This window comes from Adiantum capillus-veneris, chromosome 25 (assembly GCF_014529385.1).
Source record: "Adiantum capillus-veneris isolate H3 chromosome 25, ASM1452938v2, whole genome shotgun sequence".
NCBI classification, from domain to species: domain Eukaryota; kingdom Viridiplantae; phylum Streptophyta; class Polypodiopsida; order Polypodiales; family Pteridaceae; genus Adiantum; species Adiantum capillus-veneris.
In genome coordinates, this window is record NC_140955.1 from 76,641,439 (window position 1) to 76,662,586 (window position 21,148).

A 21,148-nucleotide genomic window follows, 5' to 3' on the forward strand; every position below is an offset into this window, starting at 1 on the left:
GATCTATAGCCAAGAAAAAACCACCTAACACCTATCAACCTAACAAGGAATTATAGATAGTGGGTCCATCAAAGGCCATAGACAAAAATCTCAAAAGTCAGCGTCCTGGTTTCCTAGCTTTCTGGAAGAACTTTATGTTTAGGACGCGTGTGTTGCTGTTTTTAGAATTATACTTATATGCAAAAGAACATAACAGTTTAAAGGCAACTGTTGGCTTTAGACAAAGGACAATAATTAACACAAAAGCAATTCAATTTTTGATTCATTTTTGTACATCATAATAAGAATAAGATATCATTTTAGTGCTTTGTATATAAAATAATCAAAAACAACTTATTCTAAAGTAAAAAAAGAGGCCAGGTTCGTCAGTGATAGACAACAGCTTAGCCAAAAAGATCCTAAGTAAAAATAGAGTCCTCACTTGCACCCATATAAACAAAACAACAGATTCGTTAGATTTGAATACGTATTATAGATATCAACAAACCTATCAGTTGTTATCCATGTCCTGCTTAATACCTTTTTAACTTATACCTACCATCCATGTAGTGTTAAATATCAAAAAACATCCATTCTTGAAATAATAAGCCACATATAAAAGTGATGTGTGTGTGTGTGTGTGCGCATGTGTGTGTGTGGATATGGTAGCACTGCAAAGTAGCTTACAAGTGCTAAGTATGTGTGGATATTGATAAGCATAGGTTGTATTGGTTCATAGGGGTTGCTTTCTACGCCCAACAAGGTTATGTATGAGAGATGAGAAGACTCGACGAAAGGTAGTTTTGCCCTCATAGGTCTGTAGCACCCAACCTAGCTTTTCCGTTTTGCTAGTAGCGCTAGAATTTGTGTTGAGGGAGTACTTCAGTAGCCATAGAAAACGGTTTTGCCAATGCTCATATGTAGCAATTCATCAAAAACAACGTGGCAATGTACTGTTAAACTCATATGTTGTTTGGGAGTATTCCCAGAGTGAAGTTGTATGTGTGTTTCTAAGAGAGCAAGAGAGTACACAAACCTTGGGTTTGTCCATTGGCACAAGGAACCACCTTGTAGTTATGATGAAAGTATTAGTGCTAACTTCTCTCGGTCTTTAGTGTACTTTCCCAATTGAAAAGAATATAACTAGGTTAACATATGACAACTTAGTTTTGAACCCTAATAAGAACCTTGGATTTGGGAGTAAATCTCACTGGTCCCATCTAAAACTCAAGCAAGGTCCTAGTATATGTCCCTAGAGTCTCAAACAAAAAAACTTCCACCAATAGAGGTAAGGATAAAGAAATTAGTCCAAATTTTACATTGAACCTATGACATTGCATGTGTGTGTGTGTTTAACACTTCCATGTTCTTCCCTTTGTATCTGATGGGGTTTTCTCACTTTGAGGTTCCCCACATTTTAATTAAGCAAAAAGCTTTACAAAAAAATGTGTGTGTGTGTGTGTGTGTGTGAGTGAGAGAGAGAGAGAGAGAGAGAGAGATTGTTTGATTGATGTTTCACGATAGGCAAGAAAAGGCAGGTGTATGGTGACAACTCAAGTACAAAATAACAATGTCTTTGTGGCCATTGAATGTGAAACTACAATTGCCAAAGTATGACAATTACAAAGCTTGCAGTATGTCAAATTCATTCAAAACTGTAATCTATCTTCATCTGCAGCTGAAATACAATGAAAATATTGTTGCAGCAGATTAAGATCTACAAGCCACGAGTGTGCTTAAGTTGTGAATTCGATTGGAGCAAACCATAAATACTATTTCACTACCTTGATAAGACATTTTGATGAAGGCATGGCACTACACAGCAATTTTTTCGTGTTGATAGGATCCACCAAAACAAATGACGCTTCGAATGTATGCCTGCTTCCAATCAGTTTTCATGTAGCTTTCTAGCTTCAAAAAACCTATCCCTGCTACCTACCTGAGGGGCCCCGCCCAGTCTACTACATAAGCCCATGTATGAGTGAATTGTGACCCAAGTAATCACACACATGCAAAATCTGACATTCCTAGCAAAAGTGTTGGTTGTTACAACATGCGACGATGTGCAATGATTTGATTACAAAATATGACAGCTGCCAAAAAACAGAATGGCTGCAATATATATATATACAACAAAGACACCCTTGAGCCGAAAACTGAGAATCATCGCTCGAAAACCTAAAACATTCACGACTAATGGTTAACTGCCAAAAGACTTACTAGAGGTAGCCTTCTGGATTCTAAGCTGCAAAGCATGATTGGAGTTAACTACTGCTTTCCAAAAAAGGCCAAAAGTGACCTTTGTCCCTCCTTTGCACTTGCCGGTGTGGTAGCCTTCGTGCTAGCCTTAGGAGAGGCCTCAGGAGATTTTCTCTTCTTTGGCATTTTGGTTCCTTTGAGGTCCAATGAAATGCCAGCTGCCGTAGTAGCGACAAATTTACTTTCTTTCTCCATATCTACCTCTTCTTTGCCAGTATTTGACAAATCCACGTCTTCCTCTGGCTTCACACCTGCTAAAAACTCCTTCAACTCCTTTTCATCCATCATTGAACCCTCCATATCTTCCTCCTCTGCTGAAGGTTCCCTCTTTGCCTGTTTAGTAGAGTGTGGCCGAGCAGAATCTTTGTGCTTGCCGAAAAGTTGCACCAAGGAATTTCTTGGTTCTCCCCCAACCTTTAACTGATAAATCAATCAAAAAGAGATAAATGAAAGGTAAAAAGATAACGTTTGCAATGAGACATACCCAAACTTCTTCTAAAGCACATTTGAAGGAATCTCAATAGGGAAAGCTGATAGAACACAAATACACTACTAAAAGGGGTCACTACCTTCTTTCAAGGATAATCAACTTAAAGAAATCAAGCAAATTGCTAGTGAATAAAGAAGGTTTTTGCTGCAAGAACAAGATTTATGAGATGTGGCCCAAAGAAGAAACACCTCACAATCAGAAATATGCACTGAATTGATGTAGTTGATCATACTTCACTATACCAATCTGGTAGGTATGTACTATGGACTAAGCATTTCAAATAGTTCGACTCCAGACATGGACTTGGGGGTAAACCGCAGGCTAAAACGAGGAAAATGAAGAACATGTGGAGCCAAGGAAAGAAAAGATGCTTGCGGCGCTATAGAAAGGAGGAGACATAACATTCCTACAAATAGAGCCAGGCAGTAGCTAGCCCTGAAACTGGTTCTTGTATAGTCGTACACAATTTGTCTGTTCTTTCTGCTCTAAAGGATACTCTGTATCAAGTGCCTCTAAGCCACATAAACATTTCTTCTAACAACAAGGAATTCCTTAAGAGTAACAACGTGATCAGTCCTGTCCAAAGTAAAGCTATAACCAATGGCCCTTTACAGCTGGGTAATTTTCCTCCCGTGTTATTATGGTTCATTGATGAAGGGGGTTTTCCAGCATACCAAGACAGAGGATCAACACCCCACTCGCTAATCAAATCCAATCAGTTAGGCATGAGATCCACCACAGCACAACCCAAAGAGAAAAAATAAAGATGCATGTGTGAAAAATGCTGATGTGATTGGCTAAATCGAGCCACCTGCATGAGTTCTTACACCATGCCAAAGTGCACGACAAAATAGGGGCGAGAAAACGAGAGACGGAACCAAAAGCACAAAACTAATCAGCATCAGACAAATGCAAGAATGCTCAAAAACCATGGTGAGGATAGGAACACGATAATGTGGACAGCTCTATAATTGTTCCAATTAACTCGTGGGAAGAACAAATGACAGACATGGGGAACTACTTGGAATTGAACAGATGCTACCCAGAACCTTTAATGGTCATCATGGCAACCATCTCATAGTGATGCGGTGCTAAAGGCCTGAGGGAAAAACCCCACAAGGATGAAAACAGTAAAACCTACTGCTTACAGTCACTGTTTTACAAAATTGCTAGCCTTTGAGCTGGTTTGTGCTAACGCTGACCTTGGTCTGGCAGAAAGATGAATGTGCCACTAAATGAGAGAAAAAGTTGCAACAAAAAAAACACAATGCACACCCATTTGCATAAGCTCTACCTTACACCAAATCTGCACTTTTTAGCCAGCCTCAGGTCTGTAATTTCCATGTGCCTCAAATCCCATGTTACATCTTTTTTATAACCTACCCTTTCTTTCTCCCTCCTATTGTTAATCTTGAACCCAGCCTTGACATAGACACAATCCACCTCTTAACATGACAATATGAACAAAAGAAGGAAAGCAGGAAACAAAAAACACACCTGTCCTATAAGGCATTTGAAAATCTTGCCTGTTTGATGCATTCAGGTCCATCGTATGATGTCTTGCCCATCGCAGGAGTGACAGGGTACCAGACCTAAATTTCACAAACCAACCAAAAAGAAAAGCTTCACATTAAATTGAGATGTTTGCCTCGGTGAAGCAACACCATGTAGCTATTACCAGGTCTTGGTGCTCATAAGGCTGCATTACAGCTCGAAGTGACTCGTATGGCTGGTCTACGTTAAGCCAGTTGTCAATAGCTTGCTGATCTCCTAGAATGACAGGCATCCTATCTGCAAAATAATATCAATCAATGTTCGGAAGCATTTCTTCAAATAAGCTTGAAAGAAATACAGCTTCTGTTTGACCTGATCTGTATCCAGCTTTTGACTAACAACGAAGTAGAGAACAGGCCACGAGGCAACCTTTCTAATTACACCCATCACTAATTTCCTTGGTGTGCCGCGTGGACATCCTACCATGACTCCGAGCTAATCCATAGACTAAGAAACCTAGGGGACTATGTGCTATCCCGTTGTGAGCCTATTCGCAGGACCTACATGTCTGGATGGATCCATTAGATCCATCAGAATTTAGAACCGATGTATAAGCCACAAGAAGCAGTTGGGCAGGCCAGCCAGCAGCCTTAGTTAGTAGTCTAGACTGGTAGTATGGGTATTCGCGGTCACTACTGGCTGGAATCGTGAAGCAGAATTGAGGTGTGGTGATGTGTTGATATACCACCAAAATTCTCCACTTTTCAAGTGGCTGTTTCTCGTGCAAGAGAGTGATGTCTAGTCGTCTTTTGGCGATTCCTCTCTCCAAAGACAATTCCAATATCGACTGTTGCTCTTGTTTGCGTCGTTCCGACGTTCAGACGATACAAAAACAGCATTTTTGACGACTCCACCCGGGAGTAAATCACCAAGCATTGAAACCAGTATTTAAACCAGAGTTAAATAGTTCAAATCGGCACCGAGACAGGTTTAAAACAGATACCATCCATTTCAAACAAATTCCAAACAGTACTTCCTCAAACAGAGTTCAAAAGTATTTAAAACAACTAGATAATTCATTCAGTTTTTGTTCGGACAGCCGAACTTTAAGGACGACTGGCTTGTCCTTCTGCATCACGGTAATTGTACGGTTCCGGATCTGAAGTGTCGCATCATTCTTGTCATGCCAAGGCATGCCCAAGAGAACGTCACAATTGCCCAACTTCATGATGTGAAAATCAGCTTTTCCGTGATATCCTTGGATGGTCACTGGAAGCGCACCAATGAGAGGAACCACCTTCTGGGTCTGACCGGTAGCTAACTCTGCTTCGATTTCGCCACCCTGTGGATCCTAATCAAAGTCCATCTCCTTCAAGAATTCTGGATAGATGAAGTTTTCAGTAGCGGGCTTTGAAGCCGTTGACTTTCCCATATGCTCGACACAATTCATTTGTACTTTCAAGGCGTATGCCATAGATGTCAGGTACAAGTCCAACGGCCGGATTAGCTCATTCGGTTAGAAATGGTCCTCGGGTTCTATCTACCGTTGGCGCGGGCGTTGGCTCCGCTGGTCTATCAGTGTGATGGGGACAACACGAATACTTATGCCCTATTTGAAAACATCCAAAGGCATCGGCCTTCTTGTGATAAGGTGTCTCGTTGTTGAGGCGTCAAACAAAGCCTTTGCCATTGACTTTCACGAGAATCTCGAGAATTTGTTCATTTTTGTCATGAGTTTTGGTTATTGGCCGAAGTTGCTTCTATAGTAAACTCTAGCTTGCCTTTCATCAATTTGTAGCCGACCGCAGCATGGTCCATAAGCTCTTGCATGGTTGAGACTTGCTTGGACAGACAATATTCCTGCAATGGTGATGGTAGTCCAACGGTGTATCGTTCGCACTGGTCCTCCAAGGGAATGAACTTAAAGAAGGACAACGGGAGATAGACGTCAAGAAAACTTTGGTTATAGTTGTCCATGGTCTTTGTGGCAAGCATTTTCAAGTTGCCCCATTCTGCAAAGATCTGGACTTCAAAGAGAGAAGTCATATAACTACGTGCAAATACTATCTTGAAAGCTTGCCAGGTGTGGTTGTGTCGCAATTGAACTCCACCACTCCATAGCATTATCTTTAAGAAATCCCGCTACTTGAGAAATCTTGGATTCTTTTGTATAGTTATATATACCTTCATAAGTTCAGAATAGTCTGAACTCACGAATTATAAGAGGGATAAAACACTCATAAAACTACAAAAGCAAGAGACACAAGGGAAAAAAAGAAAAACAAAACACTTTATTTGCTATTAAACAAAACTAGATAAAACAAACCATTATTTACTTCTTCTTTTTTTTAATTTAGAAAAGGCATACACAAAATAAGTTGAAGCAACTTACTTGGCTAAAACTTGAAACAAGTACTCTACTTAAAACTAAAAAGGATAAGACATCTCAAAGACTTTGTCCTAGAAATCAGACTTTACACAACAACTTCTAAAGGAACAAAGACCTAATGTAGGCTAAATACTAGAAATGAGTATTGCTATAAACTTACAAAGAAGAGGCTAAAAACCAAAAAAGTACAAAGATCCAAACTTTACAATATGTGACCTCAACTTCGCTGCTTGTCCAAACAGAAATAATAAGATTATCACCTTTACCATGCATAGCTTGAACAACAGCTACGACATCCCTACTCACGTCGTCAATGCCCCAGAGTAGGTGCAGGTTTGTATAGAGGTCATTCATGCTTTGAACGTATTCTGTAAAATAAATGAGCTGAGTTTCTATCAGCCATGATAAAGGCTAGCATTTGTGAAGCTAGAGCAAAAATACTAGAAGCGCTAGAAATCAAAACATCCAAATAGTGTGTTACTAAGTCCCCCAAAGCATAGATGTTGTCGAATTGTTGTAGGACCTGCAATGCTTTCTTCCAATCTTTCACTCCGAAAAAGGTGAAAAATTTGATTGTTGTGTCCCAATCCTTAAAATCTTTCGATTGATTGGACGCGTATCTCAGCTACGGATAATAAGGGTATCCATACGGACTCCAACCATTGTAGCTTGGTGGCGGTGGTGGTGGGGGAGGTGAGGGCAACGGTGGTGGCACTCGATCAAGGTCAGGTGGCTGCACCATATTCATGAAGACTCCCTTGATTGCAACAGACGGCTGGGAAGGTTGCCGGTTGGAAGCTCTCGTCCTTTCTGGTGCCGTAGGAGGAGGTATCACCATGGGGGTAACATGTAATTCAGAAACTGTTGAAAACTTTGCACCATCGGGAGATTCTATTGAGGATGCCATGAAAGAATGTCGCGAAGCTCGTCGGAGAGAAACTGCAAGTAATATGCCGAATCCATGAACGCCATGTCTTGGGTTCCTTATGGCTTGTGCCCTATAAGACAGAGCGATGAAGACGGGAGAACGCCTAATGCGCGATGGAGCAAGGGTGGGAGTGGCTAATAAGTCCGGGGTCGGGACACGAGGATTCTTTAATAAAATTTCGTGTAAACTTTGGAAGCGCCAACTTCCTCTGTCTGCTCTTTGGTGGGACCGATGATTTCAAAAAAGCAGACGCCTGAAGCTCTGATACAACTGTAGCGGGGACGCACACCATGTGCCAGTAGAAAAGAACACACCGAACAACTTTAAGCACTTCAAATAACACTGAACTGAAAGAGATGCACGACACACGAGATAGAGAGTGGCAGAATTCCACCACGAGAGAGTACTGGCCCCAAATCTTGGCGCCCCTTTCGGTATTTTTTTATAATGCTTGAACTCAATACAATGCTGGTACTCCAAGCTATGCACCTCCACATTGAAGCGTGCCAGAGAATGAGGCCGTGGCACATATTTAAAGGCTCTTAGCCTATGAAAATAGCTACATGAAAGGCTTCAAATTCAAAAGCATCTGGTCCAAAAGCGTTGAGCCCAAAAAGCTGTCAGCACGTTTTGCGAAAATCCCTACAACTGCCACGTCAACATACTGTAGCGCGAAACACGGAATCCAGTACACCTGCCACATGGCACTGGTCAGTGTAACAAATTGATGACGTGGCATGTCTATAAGTGTCCTAACTTACAGGGTCCTAGGGACACTAGACCATAATGGCTAGCTGGCGAGCAGGCTGTACAGACACCGCAAATTACATTGAAAGTGTTGACGTAGCTGGCTGTACAGATTTTCGCATATTGCGCTAGCTGTGCTGATGGAAGGCTGTACGGAATTCCGCTTTCTGTGCTAGTTGCTTTTGGAGAGCCTAATGCTTTTGAGTTGAAGGCCTTTCATGTTCTGCTTTTCCCAATGCCAAGGGCCTTTAGATAAGTCCCCTGGGCTCTCTCTGGCTCACTTGTGCTGACGAGCCGGTGAGCAAAGGTGACCCAAGGGCACCTGTACTTTGCTCGAACATTAACGTCAGGCCGTGTCGACTCAATTGAACTGTGAATTAAGTGTGAAGTGTTTTAAAGTGATTCTCTCTCGTGTGTCGTGCCAGATTCCAAACTTGGGGTGTCCAAGTTTGTTACAGTGGTATCAGAGCTCAATCAAATTCTCATCTACCGAGAAATCCAATCCCTTTTTCCACCACACACATGATTTCGACAAGAATCACACAACTCCTCCAACCACTTCGAGAACAAAAGGCAGCACGGAAAATTCAAATGGATTAGCAGATCACGAATACATAACACCTCGGCCTACGCAGTATCAGCTAATGGAGATGCAATGTCAACAGCAGGTTGATGAGTGCGCAAAGCAGATGCTCCAGTTTGCAAAGGATCCACAATATGCCAAATTTTTGACCCGGCACCCGATTGACGAAGTGCATACGCATTGGCAGAGAGCCGTTGACTCACCAATAAAATCAGCCCTCAAGAAACCTCCTACCCCAAGGATGTTTACTGAAGAAGAACTTGATGGCGTTGTCGAAAGACGAGTCAACCAACTTTTGGGGACAAAGAAACCATCGAAGAAATGCAACAAGGAGACAGACTACCCCGGTTATTTGGGCCGTTAATCTTCTTTTGCAAGTGCAAGAAAACAGAAGAAGCATGTACGCTTCGAAGGACTATCCACTTTTGACAGTTCAGACACCTCTTCCTCTTCCGATTCGAGCGAAGAGGACAGAAAGGGGAAGAAATGAAAAAAGAATCAGAGTTTTGGAAAGAACAAGAAGAAGGCAAAGAAGAGCAGATCTCGACATGTTTCTGATAGTTCTACTGAGGATTCATCCTCCTCTAATATTTCGGACTCCGATAACCACATGTTTTTTAAACACTTTTACAGAGCCAGCCAATATGATTTTCTCAAGGACAAGGCCAAAAAGACCAAGGAATTTAAGGAGGGCAGACAGTCAGTAAAGTTTGAATCCTTTTCAGGATTTCAAGATGCTCCCAGCAGTTTGACATAGCATTCTCTGGAGGGTGCTATTCAAAGCACTCCAAAATCAGGAGGGCAGCATCATTCTTAAAAGGAAATGCCCGAACGTGGTGGGCCATTGTTCTTTTACAGGTAACGGAAAGAAGCCCCTACCAAGTGCTTAAAATTAAAACGGCTCTTTATTTCTTCTTGGCTGATACTTAGGATGCTTATTGTGAGAGATTTTGGGATGCTTTTCTACTGGTCTCTTCTTTCAAGAAGGTCAATTTTAAGCAGCAAATCGAGCAGTTTTGCTGTGGACTTTCCAAAGAGATGAAAGATTACTGCCTTGAGCAGAAGTTCAAGTCCATACAACAATTGATGAGACATGCTAAGCGGGGATTTGCTATGCGTTCGAGTAATCTGACTTACCCCACTGATCAAGTTTCGACACCAAGGACCGGATAGAATTCAACAAATGATAAAAGAAGAAGAAAGAAGTTTCAGAAAAAGAAGGATGCACGACCCTGATTGACAGAGGAACAGAGAACAAACTATCTCAAGGAGGGGAAGTGTTTTGACTCTATAGAACAAGGTGAAAGATGCACATTGCACATTATCATTTGAAAACAACATATAATGAAAAATATAATAAAAATAAGAATATACATTATATTATTCATTACATATACATTATGCATATACAAGCTAGATTCACAAGAGTCGGTGGCAAAAATCTCATACTCTTTCTTACACCTCTCTCGTCATTCACAAGGGATGGAGGTAGCTCTACAAAATTTATTTTGTACGCTTTTTGACGTCCAATGAGCTGTACTGTAGTTGTAGTGTTGTTGAGTATGTATCTGTTGGATTCAATTCAATCACACCGATCCAGGTTTTGTGTTAAAAAGTGGACGGTAGAGTTGCTCTTCTGAGAGGGGAAGGCTTGCTCATTTTTTTGTGGGTCCAAAAAAGTGTAATTTCCTTTTGTGCCAATGGACAGCCTCCATGGTGAAGGCATCTCTGCAAGGTGCCCCAAAAAGGCACAGCGAGGACAATCAGAAGATAGGCCAAAGAGCTCCAGAGCAGCTAAAGAACGTGGCAGAACATGAAAGATGAAAGCAAGACTAGTACCAGATTGTATGGGGACCGACCCATATCAGATGGATCAAAGCACAAAACTTTGCCGCGCATGGGGCAAAGTACGAGATCAGGAAGCCCTCAGCTTCTTTGACGGAGGAGCCAAGGCCAACTTCATTTCACCCAAATTGGCTGCTCGACTTGGAATTACGCCCAACAGAATGGGGCCACAGGCGGAGGCAGTTTTAGCGGTACTCAGACGGGATGTTGCCATTACACCTGTCATTGGCAAACTTTGTTTGCATTGTCAAGGGTATTTAGGATTTACATCATGCCTTTGGAAGGGTGTTTAGGAATCCCTTGGTACCACAAGAACAACGCCATGGTTGATTATCGGGCTAAGAAAGCGCCATTGACGAATGAGAAGGGCAGGAAAATTGTGCTTGATTTAGAATTGAAGGGCGAGTCCGTCCCTATTGTATCGGCTTCGATCATTTCGAAATTAATGAAATCCAATCTTTTCGTTTACTTGATCTACTTGAAAGAATTGAATGATGAACAAAGAACCAATATGTTTGAATTGGATAAAGAACAACAAGAATTTCTTCGCACACAAGCTGATTGCTTCTCTGAAGGCCCACCAAGCGAGTTACCTCCTCATCCTGAGGACCATACGATTGATTTGATTCCTGGAAGTACACCACCAAATCGGCCACCTTATCAAGTTAGTCGAGCCCAAAATGAAGAAATCATGAACCAAGTAAAAGACCTTCTAGAAAAGGGTCTCATCCAACCTAGCACATCACCTTACTGTTCTCCGGTCTTGTTGGTACTAAAGAAAGACGGATCTTGGAGAATGTGCATTGATTATAGAGCTCTCAATAAAATCACCATCAAGAACCAATTCCCTATCCCAAGGATCGATGATATCCTTGACAAACTTCAGGGATCCTCTTGCTTCAACACAATTGATTTGAAAAGTGGATATCATCAGATCCGAATTGCTCCGGGGGATGTCTACAAGACAGCTTTTCAGACAACTTTTGGTTTGTACGAATATTTCGTGATGTCTTTTGGACTCACGAATGTTCCAGCAACGTTTAATCAAATGGTGGACAAGATTTTCCAAGAGTATCAATCTTTTGTGGGCACTTTCTTTGACGACATTATAGTTTTCTCCAAGAATGAAGCAGAGCACAAACATCATCTGCTACAAGTCTTTCAAGCATTGTGGAAAGCATAGATTGGTTATCAATGCCAAAAAGAGTGAGTTTTTCTTACTGGAGATACATTTCTTGGGGCACATCGTCTCAACAGAAGGAGTGCAGATGGGCCCAGACAAGATTGAGACTATTCGTGAGTGGACTAAACTAAAGAATGTTCACGAACTTCGAAGCTTTTTGGGCTTGTGCTCTTACTATTGGCGGTATTCGGAAGTTTGCAGAAATAGCTTCACCTTTGCATTTGCTGACTCAAAAAGGAGTCTCTTTCATGTGGGGACCGATAGAGGTGACAACTTTTCAGATACTCAAAGAAAAATTGACTACCGGACCAGTGTTGGTTTTGCCAGGTTTGCAAAAGCCTTTCGAAGTTTATTGTGATGCTTGTGGTTGTAGTCTGGGAGCAGCAGTTTTGATGCGAGAAGGCCATGTTATTGCTTACGAAAGCAGGATGTTTTCATGGCCAAAATTGGTAGCACAGACAGACATATGAGAAAAAGCTATTGCCAGTGATCCATGCTCTTACACAGTGGCGACACTATTTACTCGGAACTGATTTTACAGTCTTTACGGATCATCAAAGCTTACGTTGCTACTTGTCACAGAAGCAGTTTTCGAAAAAGCAGATGCGATGGGCTAACATCTTGTCACAGTTTCACTTCCAGATTATCATGTTCAGGGACAAAAGAATTTCGTGGCAGATGCATTGTCTCGAAAGCCATTGGTTTTGGCCATTTCCGTGATTCACCACCGAAGCTTCGAGGATATGGTTGATCAGTACACCACAAATCTTGACTTTGCTGACACGGCTACAGACTGAGGAGATTGTTTCGGGCTATTCCATACAAGACGGCTATTTGATGCGGAAAACGATGTTATGTGTTACACAACCTTTGAGGGAAACAGTCTTGAAAGACAACATATAATCTTCCATTAATTTTGTTGATTCATGGGTTTCAGAGGCTGATGACATGCACTCCAATCCTTACATACACCTCCAATCCTTCCAAACTCGATTTGTGTGCCAAGTGGCCAAAAGCAAATCCCCTCCATGAAGAACTCACTCTTCTTGTTGTGATTCGAATGAAGGTCTCAAATGTTTCAAGCTCAGCACATGGTATGCCTAGATGACTTCTCACCTACCTTTATCACTGTCGTGAAGTGGTTGGCACAAGGATCATAGCAAGTGGTACTACACCTAGATTTCACGGACATATTCTACCTATTGAGAGTTATGACCACTTACTCACTCACTAACAATTTCATATTGACCGTTGCACATAGTCTCATATTATGTTGTATTTTTCAAGTAGGTACCCCCAATTCATTTTACTTGCAAAAGGCGTATAAGGAAGTACAAGAACTAAAGTTGAAAGGGTTCAACCTTAGAAGAAATTCAAAGTGCTCAATGAGATATTGGCGGATTAATAATTTCGCTAGGCACAGCAGCTCTCTCTCTCTCTCTCTCTCTCTCTCTCTCTCTCTCTCTCTCTCTCTCTCTCTCTCTCTCTCTCTCTCTCTCTCTCTCTCTCTCTCTCTCTCACTCACATAGACAGTAACGGATTATCTTCCACCGCCTAGTGCGACCAAACAAGAGGGCTTACCTATCTCAATTAGAGTGTGATATGTACCAGTTGTTTATGAGTCTTTAAATATGTGCCATGGGCTCATTCTCTGGCACGCTTCCGAGTGAAGGTGCAGAGCGTGGAGTACCAGCTTGTTCTGAGTTGAAGCAATATAAAGAAATACCGAACGGGGCGCCAAGGTTTGGGGCGAGTGCTCTCTTGGGGTGGAATTTTGCCCCTCCCCGTCTCGTGTGTCGTACACTCTCTCTCTATGAGTTCAATTGTTATTCAGTCTGTTCTTTTTGTTGGCACGTGGTGCCCGTGCCCGTGCCCGTCCCCATGACAGATGCACTTGCCCCAAAGATTGGCGCCCCTTTCGGTATTTCTTCTTTATTGATAATTTGCAATCAAGAGCACCCCCTTTGTAGTCTACGCACAATAGAGTTGCAAAAGAGGACCCCAAGGCTCATATTTAAACACCCAAGGCCAAAAAGCATCAGATATGACAAGTTAACAATAGATTCCTAAAATTTTGGGATAAAAATCTGCCGCCAATTCCGGGATGTACGTACAACTGCCACATCATCATATTTTGAGGTTACAAACTAGTCCGACTTCGTTACGGCCACTTTTAGGTGCTTTAAACAGGTCCTCTCTCATTGGAATGCCACGTCATCACATTTGCATTTCATGCAGACATGCCAATGACCATTCCCACAAGTCAGTACATTCACAAAGCATGCAGCCTGACAAACCCTAATTCACACTAAATTTCGGATCTACATTCACATATTTCACACTGAACACTCGAATTCAAACAATGAAACTAGTCTAATCCAGATCTATTGATGCATATAGATCACTATGGAGCCATCTCATGCTTTCAAAACTTTTGACGCACTCAGATTAGTGTCTAGTCATCTCATCCAGATAAAACTCTTGATGCACTAGGATCACATTCACAAATCACATTTACATCTTTGTCCACAACAAAACCTCAGACATAAAGTGTGAATTCAATATATCATTTTCTCATCACATCCAGATCGCCTTGATCTCTTGCGGGTGTCGAGAAATTATGTGAATCCGGAGTTACGAGATTTAGGGCATCAAGACATCCGTGAGACCAATGCGGTCTAGATGTGATGCGTAAATAAGTCATAATGATCATGATTCATGTCTAAGATCTCAACAGAGATAGCGATGTGAATGTGATTATGATTATTCATCACTTGTGTCTTTGTGCCAGTGTATGGTTTGAAGTGGTCAAATGCATGTAAGCATAGAGTTAGTGTCTAGTGAGCTACTCTCTGTCCGTTTCTATTTTGCAAGCATAATTGAGGACGATTACTTTTCTTTTAAGGGAAGTTATGTCACAAAAGTGATCATGTGGCACTAACCCGCCAATAGGAGACAGAGGACAGGCAGAAGCAAGAGAGTCTGTGATATACTTGGACACTCCAAGCCAAAGATCTACAACAACACATGTGAGAGAAAACTAGAAACAACTAAGCAGAACTAAAAACATAGAGGGAGAGAGAAGAGGAAAGATGACACGGCACGACGGAGTTCTACACCCAGACACACTGCCCCTAAAGACCGACACCCTTCTGGGTATTTCTTTATTATTATGCTTCTCAAAGTACAACGTCCGAGGGTCCTCCTCCTCTCAACGCTGCACGCGAAACTGAGTAAAAATAAGGCCCTCGGCACATTTGGAGCCCAAAAAGCAAGCGTCCCATGGCCCGTCCATAAAACGCGGAAATCCGTACGATGCCACGTCAGGAGTCGACGAAAATCGCAGAGTGTCCGTACGGCAATGCCATAACAACAGCTCTATGCAATTTTGGCTCCTTGCTTTATTTTTAGGGGTTTTAGGCCCCTTGGCCAAGTTCCATAGGTTGGTGTCACAAAGTGATGACGTGGCATGACCAACTGAAAGAGAAACAACTGAGTGGACAAGAGAAAATGAACCAATCAACTTAAAGAACTTATGGAGCACTGGCCGAGAGGCCTAAAACCCTAAATACCAAAATCTTGTCGTGGCAATAACGACATTCTCGCGGATGTCGGAGTTGTCGAGCTTTGACCTCTGGAAGAGATTTCCGTAAATCACACCGACATGCTGACGTGGCAATCCATACACATGGTGACGTGGTAGGATTGTACGGATCTTCCGGATTTTATGCTGCTGTGCTGACATGGCAAGCTGTACGGATTTTCATAATTTGCGCTCGGCACATTTTATGCTAGCTTTTGGGGTTCAATGCTTTTGAACTGATTGCTTTTGGGGCTCTGCTTTTGGGCATCCCTTGTAAGAATAAAAGAACGCTTAGGCCCTCACTCTAAACAATCATGAAAGCATTGCACATGTCAAAGAAGAAATGGATTGGGTGTATTATCATTTATGTGCTAGAACTCATGGCTTACAAATAGAATAGATGGAAACCACACAAGTGATAATACTAAATAGGTTAACAATACAAGATTATACTACTATACTCGCAAGTAATTTACAAAAGTTTCACAAGCTAAACAAAAATAAACACAGAAAAGACATGCAACTTTCAAACATAAAAGACATTGCGTAATTGAAAAGAAAGCAATTTAAACTATCACTTGAGTTGAATAAATATATATATACCTAGATGAATCCACGAAGAACCCAAATTCACCTATAAAGGAAAGTGCAGCTATAGACTCGTGGCAATCACCCATAAGACAATATAACCATCAACTTCATCATGCACCGTGTTGACTAAATACTACAATATCCCCACTACGTCATCAATGCCCAATAGTGCATGTAGAACTAGGTAGTAAAATATGCTCCCAACACAACACACGCACACACACATGAGCATACAGCAACACAAAGTTTAGCGTACTGAGTTTCTGCCAGTCCACTAATACGACTAAAACATATACCTAGATGAATCCACGAAGAGCCCAAATTCACCTATGAAGGACAGTGCAGCTATAGACTCATGGCAATCACTCATAAGACAAAATAACCGTCAACTTCATCATGCATAGTATTGACCAAATACTACAACATCCCCACTAACGTCATCAATGCCCAATAGTGCGTGAAGAACTAGGTAGTAACATATTCTCCCAACACAACACACACACGAGCATACATCAACACAAAGTTCAACGTACTGAGTTTCTGTCAAGACTCTAGAGATCAAGGGAAGACGTGGCCAAGATGAAGCCTAGCACTAGAAAAAAGCTCAGATAGAAAGAATTAATGCAACAAAAAAGGTAGTTGATAGGGCATACCCTCCACTAAGAATAGGAAGAATTTCCACAATATCAACTGGTCGCAACTCGGACGAAAACTTCACAATGTGAAATCTGAATGTCTACATAGATGAATAAGTATTCTAAATTACAAGAAGTCAAAAAGATTAACTCTACCCAGAGCAAAGATAAATAAGCAAGACAGTGGCTGTCAGCCATGTACGAGCTGGCACCCAATGTGGGTAAGCAACTATTAATTACAATTGTCCACCTTCCTGCATCACACTGAAAAGGGCAACATTATGACAGTATTTACAAATCAAATCATTAGAGGGTGGCAGTCAATCAGTGTGAGAAAAGAAGCTCTAGGGCGAGGATGGGGAGTCTGACAATTACGAGAGGAGTTAGGTACTGAGCTGGATGCCACCACGGCACTGGCTGAGTGTCCACCTGCCTGAATTCCCTGGCCCATGAAAAGTTGAGCCCACCTCTCAGCTCGGAGGATTCCTGCCCATGTCTGACATAGGCCCACTATAATCTGATGTAAATTCTATCGGCTTGCAAAAGACTATAGATTCCCAAAGCCAAAAAGGAGTAGCTAATAGGCCGAATAACATGTCCTCTCTAAGTAATTAAGACTCAGTGCATGTGTAGTATATAAAGTGTCTATGGAATCGTATTAAATATCAAGCTTCTCACCATGGAGCCAAGACAATGCCTTGGAGGAGCATGTTGTCAATATTGTAAAGGTGTACAGCGCTTCACCTGTCATTGCATAACAAGGTAGGTAACCGAAAGCAATCAGCAAAAGTGCTTTATTGCACACACTAGAAACACCTCCCTTCTTGGCCTTTAAACTTTACACATAAAAACAAGAAGAATTCGTACATGGAAATGTTTCACAGCAAGCACTACAATTTTTGGTAATGCACCTTCGCTATTTGTCCAACAGTCAAACAGAGCAGCGAAAACAAGAGGCCGACCATCGTCAAAATGAATATAGTACGGTTGCTTTTTTGGCCCGTCCTTCTTCCATTCATAAAATCTGCAAGCCATAACGATGACAGGAAAAAGGAAGAACCTTAACGAATACAAAATGGCACCTGATATTCACCTAGCAAAATTGGAAAAGAAAAAGTTAGCCATACCCTTCCACAACTGCAAGACAGCGACTCCTAGGCAGAAGTTTGCGAAAAGAAGCTTTTTCATGAACAGATTCTGACCTTGCATTGAACTGCAAGTAACTCACGACAGTTTCCATGAGACACCGGCAAATTGTTCAAACTATCGCACATAATGAGTCTGACCAGCATGAAGCATAAAATGAGTAAATAGGATTAAAAATATCACCATGCGGAAGTGGTCTGGCTCCTCAGCCTTCTTTGTGAAACTTGGAACAAGGCCCCATTTCATATAGTGGACCACAGGACTTTTACTGCTTTCCTCCTGAAGATGTCTTATTACTGGCATGTAGGATCCAGGTGAAATGTTATAGGATGACCGAAAGCTGTTCAATGAAGCAAAAGACAAACAAGGATCTCAGAAATTCCCCATAGCATGATCAAGAAACTAAAGCAAAGGGCATGCAGATGGAGAATTACAATCAGAGAAAACAAGTCCACTAGAGTCTAGACTCACCTAATATACTCATTTTCAGAAACTAGCCTAATTTTCAACCGGATTCGTGACACTTATTAATGGATATTTGAAGCTTTGAGCTGAGTATCTCTCTGCTTGTCATCGAATATACCTATTTTTGCACTCTTCCAAGAATCCTCCTGAAGATTCCTTATCCAACCTTTCTAAGGTAAAAGCTGAAGTGCAAGACACACTTTCCTCAAAACGAAGTATCAGTACTTCCACTGCTTTGATAGGTTGCCAGACAAATATGATATAATGCATTGTATACTTCCACTCTAAATCAAAGGAAATAATGAAATCACCATGCTCGGAAGATTCTGTACGCGCACAAAATTCGAAAGGGAAACCAAGCTCTCTCTCTCTCTCTCTCTCTCTCTCTCTCTCTCTCTCTGTGCGTGTGTTCTTTTTTTTTTTTGGGCGAGGGAGGGGGGGGAGGGGTACCGCTCGCCATTGTGAGTTTGGAGAGGAGGGTTGAAGCCACAGGCCGCAGGAACGTCTTCCGGTCGGAGAGTACAACGAGCCCTCCCGCACATTCTCGTTCGCGGTCAAATATGAAAATGATGCACACTGAGCTTATATATCTTGCCACGTGGCATGGATGTCGTGAGCTAAAGATCGACCGAGGCCCAAACTTGGAAGTTGGACAGCCCGTCTCAGGATCAACGGTCCACGATCAGGATCGTCCGTTTATTCTTAGGAATAAAAAGATTTCGATCTGTTAAGCTCCCTTCAAGGTCGCTTGTCGGGGGGCACTGCATCCTCGCCGTTGATCTGGATTGCATTACTGCGCAGAATAAACTTGCAGAGCCGCTCGATGCATGACGATCAGAGAGCAATTGACAGTCTGCAACCAATCAACGGTCTCCAACTCAGCCACCAAAATGCGATCTCATCATTGCCAATCATTGCATGCCACGTCCGCAACCGGAATCGATAATGCCATAATTATTCCCCCCCATCCAATCATTTGAAGCCAAGTCAGCGAACAGAATACGTACCTCCTCCTGGAGTCCTCCAATTAGTGCAAGCCAAATCAGCGTACGTAATAAACTTCTGCAAAAAAAAAAAAATCTTGCTGCTCCAACTGCTCTCGAGTCTTGCCTACTCCCCTACTCTCGCCTTGTCAAAACACATTGCATGAACTGTCGTACACTATCACATGCAACTGCACAATGCAGGCAACACTCGCTCGGCCCCCCTCCCAACGACCTTGACGGCCGGGAATGGTCATTTACTGACCATTCCCATAATATTGACTCCCACCATGGCTCCCGGCCTCCGTCGGTCACCATGGGGTCGTCAATATTATGCGGAATAGTCAGCAAATGACCATTCCCTACCCCATGAGTTGATCTCATCGCCTCCAACATCAAAGACCAAATCTCTTCTGTTGACATTACTTGAAGTAAAGGTGAGAACGTTCAATCATATAACAAAAAAGACTTGGTGAGGATCACATTGTGTTCACTTGAAAATTACTTTGGGATGCTTGAGGTCACACCATGATCACTTTAAAATGGGTGGGTTCACAAGGTGATCACAGCTTGATTGGGAGTCACATGGGGATCACATGGCGGTCACTTGATGTTCACATCAAGTTTACGTGGAGTTCACTTTAATTGTGATCACTTGGGGATCAATCCGCCATCAAGACGATGCAAAATCTATCCCACCGTCCCCAATCAATAGGGATCGTAGATTCCACCTGACAGAGGGGGTGACAAATAATCACGAGGGTGCACGTGCTCATGTGGATGAGAACAAATAGTAACAGATTGGCCCCGTTGGCCACTGAGTGGACAAGCACTTCAGCTGGGTTCAAATGACGCCGCGAAAGAAAACTCTTCTGCATTTCTACCGTCGCGTCGTCTGAACAGTGCTAGTGGCGGAAAAGCGAAAAAGAGTGAGGGGTTGTGAGAAGCGAGCAGGTCTTCCGGGGGGGCGGGGGTCGGAAGAAAAAAGGCAGGCTCGGAGGAAGTAGATTTCTGTTGCAGCGAACCAGCATCCGCCATTCCAACTGCACGTCCATGTGCTAGGCTTTTCCTCCGTCTAGTCTAAACATGGCCTCCGATGTCTCTCCATAGACCTGCAGGCTGTGAGCACCCAATTGAATTCGTCAAGCAGAAGTCATAGCCAATAAGCTGCCTAGACACTGTCCTTTCGCCGAAACGTAGTTACACTCTTGGTATAGAGCATTTGAACTAAATCAAACCCCCAAAATAAGATGCGCATTTGGTAGCGACAACGGCCCAACTCCAAGAGCTTAGTGTGTAGCAGTGTATAGTGCCCATTCCAAAAGCCGCAGGTTTTAGTGTGTGATTACCCCCCCCCCCCCAACAAGTGACACGCGAAAGGAGTAAAGGGATCAACGGCTAGAGAGCGATTTGCAAGACGTGAGGTATCTAAGACGTCGGATCGTTGCAGTAAGGGAGGCTAAATTTCATTAATGCGGCCTCACATTCTGCTCAATGAAACGCGCTAGCTCATATAGATAGGGCAAAGCCCTCTGAGCTGACGTCCAGGGATCGAAGGACAGGCGCGACGCAAGGGGAAACCCTTTTTTTTTTTCACGATCAGATTTGATCAATAGCAAACCTCTGCCGTTGAGCCCTTCACTTCGCCCGTGCATATACTGACAAGCCCCCCCCCCCCCCTCCCCCCAAAATATCTAACACAGGCAAGGGAGATGGGATCGAGGGTGGAAATGGGCTAAGAATTACATCTACAAAGGAGGTCCGTCAATTTTGTCGGTGTGCAAAAAAAGTAAACTGGGGTATTTGAGTTTACTAGGATGGGCACCACAAAGGAGATATTGGAACAAC

At 42.5% G+C, this 21,148-nt stretch overlaps 1 protein-coding gene across 2 annotated transcripts; it reads right to left on the minus strand.

Moving 5' to 3' along the window:
• Nucleotides 1-1,980: 1,980 nt before the first annotated feature.
• LOC147425124 (embryonic stem cell-specific 5-hydroxymethylcytosine-binding protein) lies at nucleotides 1,981-18,895 on the minus strand. Of its 2 annotated transcripts, XM_086499645.1 has the most exons (8): nucleotides 18,768-18,895; nucleotides 18,036-18,192; nucleotides 17,834-17,919; nucleotides 17,618-17,730; nucleotides 17,385-17,450; nucleotides 4,407-4,519; nucleotides 4,255-4,320; nucleotides 1,981-2,658 (listed from the first exon to the last, which is right to left on the minus strand). In XM_086499645.1, the coding sequence occupies exons 1-8, from the start codon at nucleotides 18,857-18,859 to the stop codon at nucleotides 2,248-2,250; spliced, it is 1,104 nt and encodes a 367-aa protein (XP_086355771.1). In that variant the 5' UTR covers nucleotides 18,860-18,895; the 3' UTR covers nucleotides 1,981-2,247. The 2 variants fall into 2 exon arrangements, with proteins under 2 accessions (XP_086355771.1, XP_086355772.1); XM_086499646.1 differs by lacking the exon at nucleotides 17,385-17,450.
• Nucleotides 18,896-21,148: the final 2,253 nt, after the last annotated feature.